The following is a 13,319-nucleotide window of genomic DNA, read 5'->3' as shown; positions in this document are numbered from 1 at the left end:
TTTTTTATTTTAAAAAATATTTTATTTATTTATTCATGAGAGACACACAGAGAGAGAGAGAGAGAGGCAGAGACACATGAAGAGGGAGAAGCAGGCTCCACGCAGGGAGCCTGACGTGGGACTCGATCCGGGGTCTCCAGGATCACACATCCTGGGCTGAAGGCAGCTCTAAACTGCTGAGCCACCTGGGCTGCCCCTTTTCAGATTTTTAAATCCAGAATTTTCATTTCCTTTTTAGTGGTTACCTTAAAAATTGCTATATATATTCCTGCCACATTAAAATTTTCCTTCAATTAATACTTTCTCCAACAATCCAAGATATATATTATATTCTAAATTCACTTCTCTTCCTATCTATCCTTCATTATTTTTGGTATTACACTTTACAGCATGTACTTATCTCCATAGATCATTCTTCTTCTTCTTCTTCTTTTTTTTTTTTTTTTTTGCTTTAGTGAGTATTAACATAGATCATTATTCTTATCAAATGACACAAATTATTCAAGTTCTTAGGCAGAATCCACTTTTCCACCTTTTGGTCCCAGCCTCATCAAAAGGGAAGGAATTGCATAATTGTTTGAAAACCGCTTACCCAAAGTATTTAATAGGAGCTCTTGTTACAATATTTATAAAAATCCAGAAGTTTATAAAGAACTAGTTTTGAATGATGAATCAGTGTGAAAAGCAGCAATATTTTGTGTAAAATTAGGATTCTCAAGGCAGTTGGGTAGGTTAGTGTGTCAAATATCCCATGAGTAAGAGAAAGGTAAGGAAAGTAACAACCAGGAGCAAGCATAAAGTTAAGTGTGACTTACAGTTTAACTGTGTAGTACCTTGGGCACTCAATAGGAACCAGAAGAGAAGAATGAAACCTGAGCATGTTATTTTTTGCAAAACGTTTATTGTCATATCATTTGTAAAAACATAACAGTAGTTTTAACTTCTCTGTTCCAAAACAGAAGAACATTGCATAATGAACATTAAACAAGGCATTATGCCCTACAAGCAAGACATAAAATGTCCAAGGGAAGCTTCAACATAAAAATGTTGACCACATAATGTGAAATAGTTTCAATAAATAACAACTGACATTCTTTTAAACAAGCCCAAAAATAGATGTGTACACACTGTCTACCTGCTTTGATTCCCTTCTTTCATCCCCCTCCCCATCACTGTGCCCAGGCACTTGATGATCTCCCAATAAACACTGGTTTAATGAGACATTTAAAACCCATCATCTTCAGATTAAAAGACAATCAGGACTGAATTATGTTTGATTAAACACATTCACATCTTTAAATACTAACAAGTAAAATATTAAATATGAGCTTTGAAACATAAATAATACAAACATAAATAAATAGAACTCTTGATAGTCAAACACATTAAGGCCTTTCTAGATGTCTGCAGAAACCAGCTGCTCTCTTCTTCATTTTCAGTTCCTCTAAGTCTTTCAGGAACCACCACCAGAATAGCTTCTTACTTGTCCCGAGGTCAGTTGGTGCTGCCCCTATGAGGAGAGCAGGGTTACTGTTACAGGTGTTCAGGAATGCTGCTCTTCTCTCACACTGGCCCCTGAGGCTGGAGGGTTTTTGTATGTAGACCTGGCCCAGCTCTGCACTCAGAAGGTCCCCTAGTACCCACTGCCCTGCACAGCAGAGAGGTTGCTTCTTTACTGAGGAGGGGCATGGCTGTGGAACTCTATTATTGACTTGAAAGTGCTAAAACATAGCACTCACCGTCACACTGAGTTAAAATTTTACATGGAACACCTCGCTGAAACCTCCTACAGCCCACGAAATAGCTATTATTATCTATCCCATTGTGCTGAGGCTCAAAGGGATTAGAGAATTTTCATGGGGATCCTAGACTTGAGCTTAGGGAGCTCTCACTGCAAAGTCCTTGCTCTTCAAGCTCAACTTCAGAGGCTCAAGTTGCCCCAAACCAGTCATTCCATTTTTCAGGGCTGAAGCCCACCAGCGATGGAGGGTCAATACTTTTTGTTCTTTAATGGTTATTTCAACATCATTGGCCAAATCTACTTCATCTTTTAGGAACACGTTTATCCGTTTGCATGGGGATGGAGGGCACTGGGGATCTGGCACCTGAACAGATGAATGATCTTAGCAGCAAATTTAACTCTGAACGAATAACCCTTTCCAGTCCTTCAGCTAAACCCTGGGTTTACAAATGCCCTGCAGGTGTCTGTGACCAGCAGCGCTAGTCCCAGGCGCGGATGAAAGGCACAACTCACTTGCTCAGCATCTTCTGGATCATTCTCTTGACCAGCGGGGCCTCGGGGTTGAGACACACCTCCCGTCCGTCCTTGAGAGCGGCTCTGCGGAGGGAGGGCAGCGTCCCGGTGGGCAGGAGGCGGGGCTGGGGGCAGGGGCTGGGGCAGGGGCAGGGGCTGGGGCAGGGGCTGGGGCTGGGGCAAGGGCAGGAGCTGGGGCTGGGCTGGGGCTGGGGCTGGGCTAGGTCTGGGGCAGGGGCAGGGGCTGGGGCTGGGGCAGGAGCTGGGGCTGGGGCAGGAGCTGGGGCTGGGGCTGGGGCTGGGGCAGGGGCAGGAGGTGGGGCTGGGCGAGGTCTGGGGCAGGGGCTGGGGCAGGGGCTGGGGCAGGGGCTGGGGCAGGAGCTGGGGCTGGGGCTGGGGCCGGGGCAGAAGCTGGGGCTGGGGCAGGGGCTGGGGCTGGGGCAGGAGCTGGGGCTGGGGCTGGGGCTGGGGCAGGGGCAGGAGGTGGGGCTGGGCTAGGTCTGGGGCAGGGGCTGGGGCAGGGGCTGGGGCAGGGGCAGGAGCTGGAGCTGGAGCTGGGGCTGGGCTGGGGCTGGGGCAGGAGCTGGGGCTGGGGCTGGGGCCGGGGCAGGAGCTGGGGCTGGGGCTGGGGCTGGGGCTGGGGCAGGAGCTGGGGCTGGGGCTGGGGCCGGGGCAGGAGCTGGGGCTGGGGCAGGGGCTGGGGCAAGGGCAGGAGCTGGGGCTGGGCCGGGGCTGGGCTGGGGCTGGGCTGGGGCCGGGGGCGGCGGCCGGCGGGGCGTCACTTACACGACCTCGGTTCGGGCGCAGTGGGGGCCCGAGGGCGTCACCTGGACGTTCTGGATGTTCCTGAGGTGGATGCCCTGCAAGGTCTGCAAGCACTGGCAGCGCAGCTCGGCGACCACGGGCGCCCCTGCGGGGACGGGGAGCAGCCTGGGTGGGCGCGCTGGCCCCGGGGGCGCCCACCGGCCCGCGTCCCGCCCGTGGCCCCGGGGCGCGGAGTCTCACCTGCGGCGCGGCGGCCGGCGGGGCCCAGGAGCAGGAGCAGGAGCAGGAGCAGGAGCAGCCGCGCGGCGCCGAGGGGCCGGGGGGCGCGGGGGCGCGGGGGCGCGGGGCGCGGCGGGGGCCATGGGCTCGCTCGGAGGGGCGGGCGGCGCGGGAGCCGGGAGCCGGGGGCCGGGGGGTCGGGGAGCCGGGGAGCCGGGGCGGGCGGCGCGGCCTCTGGGGCTCCCGGAGCCGGGGAAGCCCTTTTATCCGCGGCCGGCGGGGGACGGGGATTCCCGGGTCCGGAAGGGGAGGGAAGGGGAAGGGGCAGGGGAAAGGGCAGGGGAGGGCAGGGGCACGGGAAGGGGAGGGCAGGGGCAGGGGCAGGGGCAGGGGCAGGGGCCGGGGAGGAGCAGGGGCCAGGGAGGAGCAGGGGAAGGGGAGGGCAGGGGGAGGGCAGGGGGAGGGCAGGGGGAGGGCAGGGGAGGGGAGGGGCCCCCCCGCTCCGCCTCCCCCGGGCCTCGGGCCAGGCCCTGCCGCGGAGCCACCTCCTCCCTGCGGAGCCCCCGGGGGGCGGGGGTGGGGGCGCCCCGCGGTCCGCGATCTCCGGGCAGGGTTGGTCCCACCCGCCAGTTAGAGCCTTTAGAAAAGAGAATTAATCCTTAAAAAGTACATTTGAGCTGCTGGAACTGGGAAGGTGGAAGGACGCACGGCAGCCTCTTCCCTATCTACCCTTTCACTCTAAATTGGGTTTTGCAGATTGTATTTATTTATTTTTTTGAATTTTTAAAATTTATTTATGATAGTCACAGACACACACACACACACAGAGGCAGAGACCCAGGCAGAGGGAGCAGCAGGCTCCACGCAGGGAGCCGGACGCGGGCCTCGACCCCGGGTCTCCTGGGCCTAAGGCAGGCGCCAGCCCGCCGCCCCCGGGACCCCCGGACACCGCCTTTATCTCCGGCATAAACGCGCCGCTTGAAAGCATCTGTGGGCTCCGACTGATCACGCCAAGACCGTTGGTCTTACCTGTGGTGTGTCAGCAGCTCAGTCGCAGGCTTGGGCAGTGTGGGGCAGGGAGGGGGGGGGAAGGGGACGGAGCACCCCTCAGGTCCATTCGCTGTTCATTTTAGGATAGAGTCTAAACCTCTCCTATTTCTTCTCTTCCAAATTCTGGAACTTCCCACACTCCGGTGATTCCTGGAGCCCCGTTATCGGTTGTGTAGGAAACTGTGTTTCCATTCAGGACAGTCACGGGGAGCAGTGAGGGCCGTGCTGGGATTGGGGGGTCCCCACCTTCTCTGGCCCTGGCAGCAAGGACCGCGGGCACCCAGAGCCAGGCCCCAGCCACTGGGACCTTTACTCCTCTAAGTCGCAAACAGATGTGTTTCCAAATATGCAAATAGTAGACCACTAGGACATCCCCGGGCACCTCACCTGCATTTACCTGCCTCCTGGAAGAGATCCTCGTGGGAGACCACTGCCAAGTACCTCAGTTTTCTATGAATCCCAGTAAGGCACTCCAGGCCGCGCATAGTTGAGGACTTCCTCCCGGAGTGATTTCACTTTACAGCATCAGTTTCGGTATCTCTCCTTGGGCCAAACTGAGTAGATTCCATAGATTCTCCAGGGACCTCTGGGACCTCATCGGTCCTCAGGGATGCGGGAGATGTCCTGGCAGTGGTCTGACAAGGCCTGGAGGTGGAAGCAGCCGCTCTCCCTCTGGAACAGACACAGTGTGGTAAAGCCCTGAAGGCTTGGACCTTAGCTACGCTGCCCTCCTGCCCCAAGACCCTCTGATTGTGGGCAACTTACCTACTCTCTCTGGACTCCTATTTTTCCTCTGTAAAAGAGCAAGTAATGCCTGCCCTACAGGTTGGTTGAGAGTACTAAATGTGTTAATGCTTGTAAAGTATCAGCAGGTGTTGTGTTATATAAATATTTGTTAAGTAAAATAGAAGTAGTGTTTTAAGACCTTACTAGTAGGGGTTGAATATGCCGTCCATAAATTCAAATTCTGAAGCTCTATATCCCATTGTGATGATGTATTAGGACATGGGGCGTGAGGGGTAATAAAGTCTCTATGGGGTCATGAAGGTGGGAGTCTCAGAATGGAATTAAGTTCTTTTCTAAGAGGAGACACCCAGAGGGCGTGATGTCATGTGAGGGTACAGCAAGAACTTCCCTGTTCTCAACCAGATACTGACTCTGCAGATACCTTGATCTTAGATTTCCCAGCCTTCAGAACAAATAAAAAGAAATGTTTATTATTGAAGCCAGCCAATGATGGTATTTTGTTTTAGCAGCCTGAACTGATGAAGACACTTGAACAAGAACACTCTGTGGTGAATCTTCATGTAAATAGGGGGGAAAATATTTTGCTTTGTCTTTTAAAATTGTCAGCATCGGGGAATTGTGAAAGGAGGGTGCATCTATATTCCTTAGAGATCTTAGAACATATTTTTAAAATCCAGTGTTTGTTTGAAATTTTAGTTTCCAGTATAAAATGGGAATAAGAGTAAAAATTCTCCCTAATTCATTTATGGGAAAGTATTTCGGTGATGAATGTTTCTATGCCTTGGGCATTAACAGCTGGCTGCTCAAACAATAGAAGGTATTAGCTGTAATGATTCCCAGACCCAACCCAAAGTATTGACGTTAGCAAATATTCAGGAAGAGTAGAATTTCAACTGACTTATAGTAGCGGCCAAAAGGATGAGACATTCACGAATTAACCCATTATCTGTGGAATTATCTACGATTATCCTAAGACTTGTTTGATCTGAATTACGGGCTTTCAGAAGTAAGTAGAAAGGTATTTTTTCCTTTCCTAATGTACCATTTTCCGTTATTTAATTCATTTTACTTCAGCCCATACTAAGTTTCAGAAAATTTTAAGAGCGCCAGGGTTATAAAGCCCACCATGATAAACAAATTGCTTCTGGGCTTAAAATGTGCTGAAAGCTACTTTTATATGTGCAAGCTGTAAATCCATGCAATCACTAACCCAATGAAGTTATCTCTAAAATATATATTCAGTTTACCGAAGTCGATTTTACCTTGTAATTGTTACTGTATCTTTCAGACTTGACTTATTACGATACATTGTAACAAGCCCGCAAAACCTTGGGTTGCTCTTCCGTGCTGAGCACTGATCTTGTTCATGGGCCAGCAAGAATGAATGATGTGGCTCCACTTTATCCCGGCTCGCCTTAAGAGCTTTGCTGGCATAATTGCCACCCACCTCCCTCCCATTTCCTAACAGCGTTAGTTTGTTGTATAATGGTTCTGCTCTGAAGGGAGAAGATCAAGCTGCTTGAGCATGTCACTAAATCCCAAGATCGTCTATCTTGTTGTCTAAGTTGTACATCTGTGCTAACTTCCCCTTCCAATCTCTCCTACATCTGTTGTTTCTACATCCGTCCGGCACCCGTTGTTCCTTAAAACAGAACCCTAATTTTCCTTCGGAAATCTTCATCTCTGCCTTTACCAATCAATCTCCATGATCAAGGTTAGATGACTTCACTTTTGAGCTCAAGAGGGGAGTTTGGGACCCTATGGCAGTGGGGGTCTCTCCTGCGTGCCCGTGGCCTTGCCCAGGCCACTATGGGTTCTGAGTGGAGCCTGTGATTTAAGATTGGCCAAGTCAGAGAAGACTCCAGTTGTGCTGGAACAAAGGGAATTGAGAGGCTCTTGTTTCTTTCTGGGATTGCTAAACTGGTAAAATAGAAGCCTGGAGACCTGCCAGTGCTTGGGGGAGCCTGCCTGAGAGCGGAGCTGTCACAGAGGAAGGCACAGGCCCACAGGCCTATGGTTATTTGGGGCATTGTTGGAGCAACTGAATCTAGCTTTGCCCAACCTAATCCACTGACTTCATTGTGAGATAGCAGTTGATTTTCTTTTCCTTATAAAGCTAATTTGAGTCATGTTGCCATTACTTACGATAAAAGTCCTGAAAAATCCGTCTCTCTCTCTCATCTTGCTGCTAAAATTATTTAATACAGATTGATTTCTTCATTTTTAAATCCTTCCCTTTCTCCATCTTTTCATTTATAAGTTAGCATTTATGAATTTGGAATCAAGCTAGGTCCCAGGAATACAATAAAGTAAGATGCATTGGACTACCACCAAATTTTCAGTCTAATAGGAGAAGTAGACATATAAATAAATAGAATATTATGAAGTGGACTGGTAAATGACATGATATAGTATGCCCAGGATACGATAGGAATGTGGAAATGGAACCCCTAACATTGTTTCTCAATGGAGTGGGCTGAATTCTCAGAGATCTTTGGAGAAATCTCTCTAGGGAAAGTGTGCCTCCAAACTGAGTCTGAAAGGATGCATTTTCCCAAGTGAATGGGGAGATTAAGGGTGGGCAAAACATTCTAGAAGGAGGTAACAAAACACACAGCATCGTAGAGGCTAGAATGAGCACTGTGTCTACTGGGAGCACCCGGCAATTTATACATCTAGAGTTTCACCTGTGAGGCAGGGAGAGGGGAGTGATGGAGGCAGGACCCAGTCAATGAAGGCTGTGTGTAGACCCTACTTGTTCAGAAACCAGTTCAGGTGTTACCTCCATTGAAATGGTTTTAAATCCATCTGAAGGTGTTTCCATGACTGTGTGCACAAATTCGCCATTTACTAAGTGGTGTGAGATGCAGAGTGAATGGAAGTCATAGGTATGGTAGGAAATGAGGAGATTAAATGTGGATATTAATTCAATAGGCCTTTACCATGCACTCGTGCTGTATAACGTGCTGACAGGTTTTATAAGAGATGTACAATTGGTAAATGCCAGACTCTTGACCTGACATTCTTTAATATCTTTATACTCTTTATATTTAATGTTCCCTTAATTAACTTCTATTGTTGCTGCACATATAGTGAAGATCCTGATGATTCGAGCAACTCACAATTATTTAAAATCATTTTGAGTTACACTAAGAGACATTAAAAATATATTGATTTGGGACAGTTTTTAAAGGATTTTTAACAATGCTCTAAAGTAGTTTTTCACCTCGATTTTCTTAAAACTGATTTCTAAATGTTTATGATAATCATCCTGATTAGGTAAATACTGCTGTGATCACATAATGCAACACGAAGAAATGGTGGTATGACACATTTATAAAAGGGAAGTAAACACAGGAAATGTTTACTTCCCCACGGAAATAGTTTATGTTATAACCAGACCTTTTTGAAGAATAAAGACATGATGACTTTGGCATTATGGAAGCGAAATTTAGGAAGTTGATAGACGACTGTATAAACAACTAATAAAAGAGTCATACAGAGTGCTATGTATTGACTGGAATAATTACGAACAAAGAATAAAAAATCTTGATTTTTAAATGTTGTCCATAGGACATTTCTTCAACATTTTTCACTATGCCTTCATATATTTTTCACCAGAAATACTTTGATTTTTGTTTTTATTCTTCTTGACTCTGTTTGTGCGTGCATTTTTTATAGAGGCATGCAGAGATGTGCATACATATATATGATTGCTTACAAGTAGTTGAAACCTTACTAAACCTACATAAGTCAACAAAACAAAACAAACCTTGTATGCCAGGATGGTGGTGGTATTTAGTATTTATTTGGTATAAACTGCAGGCCAAAAGGCAGTCAACTGTTGGCCTGGGCAGGAAATAGCAAGTTATTACATGGGGCTGGAACTGAGAAATAGAAATTCAGGGATAGAGCTTATTCTGTTATTCATGGACCATGCAATCTCTCATTATGGTGTTTCTCTCGGTGTCTACTTCATATTTTGTCTATTCTGTGTCCCACTAGCTTAGCCAAACTAAACGTTTGTATTCCTTCTAAGACCTTGAAAAATAGTCCTTATAGGATTATTATGAAAAGCAAATCAGTTTGCATACATAAAACTTGCCAGAAAGTAAATTCTATATAAAATATTGTTAAATAAAGAAAAAATAATAAAATAATTAAATAATTAAAATTAAAAATAGCTTTTTTAAAAAAAGTGGGTAAGTTGTGTGAAAATGTGTACTTCCATAGTTAAGGTTAAGTAATCAGTACTATTGACTGCTTATATTTAGCAAGTGGGGTCAGGGTGGGGTTAACATTTTTTAATACCAAGGAAGTAGAAGGAGAAAAAGGGTAAAGATCTATAGATATTGAAGATGAAGAGAGCTAAGTTTAGGGATCATCGTAGTAAAGTGTGAGGACAGGACATTTCTTGAGTGGCCAGGGCTAAAGGCAGGACTGGATATTTAATGGAAGTGATGAGGATCTGGAACCATAGTTTGTGGAAGTCCCAAGATAGTTCAATTTAAAGAACAAAAGCATTGTAAAATATCAGAAAAGCTCACCTAGAACCAGAAAGCATTGAATTTCCCTGATACCAACTCACATTTCATTTCTTCAGCAATATTTTGTAGCTCAGGGACAAAACAGAAAGACAATGGAAGTAAGATTAACCTGATATGAACCGTGTAGAGAGTAATTTGCAGAGATGACTAACTACGGAGCCCAGGCTGAGCTGGAAGATGAATGAAGCAGGATAAAATGTGAGAAACTGAAAAGAAATGATGGTGATAGGATTTTTTAGGGATTTTCCGTCCCCATGGAATGCTGAGCATGTCTAATAGAAGTTTGAAAGTGGGAAAGTTAGAAGGACAAAACCTTGTGATCTCAGAACGGCCTTTTACCATCCATACTCTTGTGGCATTGTTCTGAATGTGATGATGTCAAAGGCAAAGTTCCACCTGTGGATGATGAGCTGGTGCCATCTGAATGTTCTGAAGTAGAGGAGGTTACAGAATCATGAGATCCCATTATGACAGATGGGTGGAAAATAAGGAAGAAAAGGGGAGGGAGGATGGCTTGGTTTTGTATCACATCTGATACACTCTACATTAACTATGTACTTATACAACTAAATATCATTTAGTGAGGACATTTTGTGTTATTCTTGGTTAGTTTGCTTATCCCAGCAATAAAAAAAATCCTTATCCAAAACTTTTATAGTAATCACATTTTTCTTCTCCCTGAGGTTAAGATTTGAAAAATAGTTTTTAGCATTTATTGTGGTTGGCCTTTTCTAGAATGTAGATATACTAGAGGGGGTAAAGTTTGCTCCTCAGAGGAACAAATCAGGACAAACAAATAATTATAATAGATTTTGGAGTTAGAGCTGATGGAAATTGGGATATGGTACTTTGGAATCACAGAGTAAAAGACAAATTACCCAATACTATTCATAATTAAGACTTGATAGTCCTAACCCTGTTTAGGTTTGGTGACTCCTTTTGCTTTCAAGCTTTATTGCCACCCACATAAAACTGGACGCTGGTAGACTGCTACAGTCTGACTCAGTGAAGAAATAAATAATGAACATGATCACATAGTATGTTTATTTCTTCCTATGTTTTTTCACCAAAGAGAAAGTTAAGACCAAATCTCAAACATCAGGCACTCTGTATACTTCATAGTATTATAAACATAGTGGTTGACAAGCTTTGCAGGATTTTTTAGTTGATTTTTTTGAAAATGTGGTTTATATTCATTGTGCTACATTTTTCTTTCCTGACTGTAGCACCCTAGCTTTGGGTTGTGGTTCTGCTGAAGAAAAAAATCTTGCTTGCTGGTGGCGTACCAGTGGGCTGCTTACTGGCTCAGGGATGTGGTCATTGCTGCTTGAAAATGGATTCTGGGAGTAAGCGTCAAGGGGGGAGAAGGAGAGTAATATTTCTTAGGCCCCAATTCTAAATCGGATGCTGTGTGAGCTCTTTATAATGTCCTTTTAATTATTTCAAGAATACTATGGAGTTGATATTATTTATTCTCATTTTATAGACAAGGAAGATCTTAAAAGTGGAGTTAAAAGTAAAACTCAAGACCTTCTAACTTAGAAGCCCACTGACTCAAAGTGAGTCTTTCGTCTGCACAAAGAAAGAATCTATTGGGAAGAAGGAGACCATGTAATTGTCTATTGAGTGTATTTCATTTAATAAACCTTCTTAGAAAACATTGCACTTTTATTTATTTTTTTAACAGTTTACTTATAAGCCTTTTTTTCTAGTTTATTTTTTTTATTTCTTAGTGATCTCTACAGCCAACATGGGGCTGGAACTCATGACCCTGAGGTCAAGAGTTGCATGCTCTTCTGACTGAGCCAGCCAGGCATCCTGAAAACAATGCATTTTTAAATGCTCAGTCTAGTCTGTACTAGGAACCAAATAGAAATGTTGGGGCAATGACAACTACTAGCCTCCAGAGTTTCAGCAGCCCAGAGATTCTCCTACTTATCATGCCATCTCAACTCCAAATACTTTGCCCCATGGAGTGCCCAGAGACTTCCAACACTAGGTTAAGATCTTAAAATCCTATAATCTGGGACGTCTTGGTAGCTCCGCATCTGCCTTTAGATCAGGTCATGATCAACGGGTCCCGGGATTGAGTCCCACATCTGGCTCCCTGCATGGAGCCTGCTTCTCCCTCTGTCTCTCCCTCTGTCTCTGTCTCTGTCTCTGCCTCTCTCTGTGTGTCTCTCATGAATAAATAAATAAAATCTTTTTAAAAAAATTAAAATCCTACAAATCTGGAGGGAGATGATAACTAGGGTGTGCAAAGGGCCTAGCCAGCTTAAGGATTCTACCTCTACTGGCTCTTCTAAGATCTTGGGCCACACTAACAAGGATATTGACTCTACATGGACTGTCAAAGCTTGCCTCTGTTATTAAGAGACTATAGTGATGCTTTTAAATTATAAGTCATGATGCATTAGTAGGTTGTAGAATCAATCCTGTGGGTTGTAGCTAGTATTTGAAAATATAATGGAATTAAATACAATAGGATAGAATAAAAGTACCATAATGCATCATACATAATTAGTTTGTCTTATATCATGAAACTTTTGCTCTTTATAAATGAGTAACCGTAAAACTAAATCTTCAATGCGCAAAATATAGGAAATGGACGTCCACAAGCAAAAACATCCCTTCAATAGTTCTGTTTCATTAATCCAGGTTGTGTCTATACTAGTTCTCAGTTTGTAGATACTATTTGCTAAGAATTTTCAGTCAGAAAAAAAAAAAAAGTTGAAGTAATGCCACCGTAATTTCATCACTCCCTGAAAGTTTGCGTAACAGGAAGCTACAGTAAATTACAATACAACCTGTGCTTTTCCCGACAGAAATGCCAGCTTTAGATGTTCTTGCTGATAAGGCGACAGCCTTACAATGCTCTCAGCAGAGTTAGTCCAAAACAAAGAGTAACATGAGCAGAACATATTTTGGTCTTTTGGCCTGTTGGGTCATACTTACTGATTGTTATACCCAATTAAAGATGTTTGTGGCAAGCGTCAGAAGAGAAATAAAGAAAAAAGTAAAACCATGACACCTTACTACTTGTACCCCACTTCCTCTTATGTTAACTTTTTAAAAAATTTGTTGAAGTACTTCCATTTCAATTTCAACACTTTTTGCTCATTTTCACTGAAATATCTGAGCTAAATGTCTTACCCACCACACTCTGATAGTACAAAGAATAGTGATAATAATAACATAACAATCATAATTATTAATAATCATTTAGTAAAAATGCACCATTTTATATGTTTTTATATATGACATGGGACTGAGATTGTGTATGTGTGTGTGTGTGTTTACGTGTAAAATCTCCATATAGAAGACCTAAGAAATTATTCAAAATATATCCATTTCAAAAATTAGGAAAACAAGGCATGTATGCCATCCTTATAAATTTGGACCTTACACTGGGGGAAAAAGAGAAACCTTGAATGTTTGTACATAGGTGAGTGATACCATTATATCTGTATTTTAGCAAGATGCTTCTTGTGGCATTGAAGGAAATGCTAAGAGGGAAACACAAAATGGGGGCAAAGCTCTTCAAGAAATGATTGTCTACTGTCTCCAGTGTATCTCCGCCCTACCCCACAGATATATTCCCCCTACACAGAACGATAAGCTCTTCTTTAAATATGCAATGATTCTTCAGACTGAGGATGTTTGTCTCTCTCTTTTTAAAGTTCTGTTCTTCCCTTGATGACTTGTAAATTACAATCCTTTTTTCAAGATCGAGCTCA

The 13,319-nt window shown here is 44.4% G+C and overlaps 1 protein-coding gene across 1 annotated transcript; it reads right to left on the bottom strand.

Annotated features, from left to right (window-relative positions):
• Positions 1-881: 881 nt before the first annotated feature.
• On the bottom strand, positions 882-3,332 carry LOC119876918 (growth-regulated protein homolog; the record flags this gene model as incomplete). The annotated part of the gene is made up of 4 exons (XM_038555087.1): positions 882-1,510; positions 2,255-2,338; positions 3,041-3,164; positions 3,260-3,332. Coding segments are annotated over 4 exons (297 nt in total), but the record flags the coding sequence as incomplete, so codon positions are not given.
• Between the last annotated feature and the right edge of the window lie 9,987 nt (positions 3,333-13,319).

The sequence above is a fragment of the Canis lupus genome, chromosome 13, assembly GCF_011100685.1.
Source record: "Canis lupus familiaris isolate Mischka breed German Shepherd chromosome 13, alternate assembly UU_Cfam_GSD_1.0, whole genome shotgun sequence".
NCBI classification, from domain to species: Eukaryota; Metazoa; Chordata; class Mammalia; order Carnivora; family Canidae; genus Canis; species Canis lupus.
The sequence above is the reverse complement of the archived record's forward strand: the minus strand, read 5'-3'. Positions and strand labels throughout refer to the sequence as shown.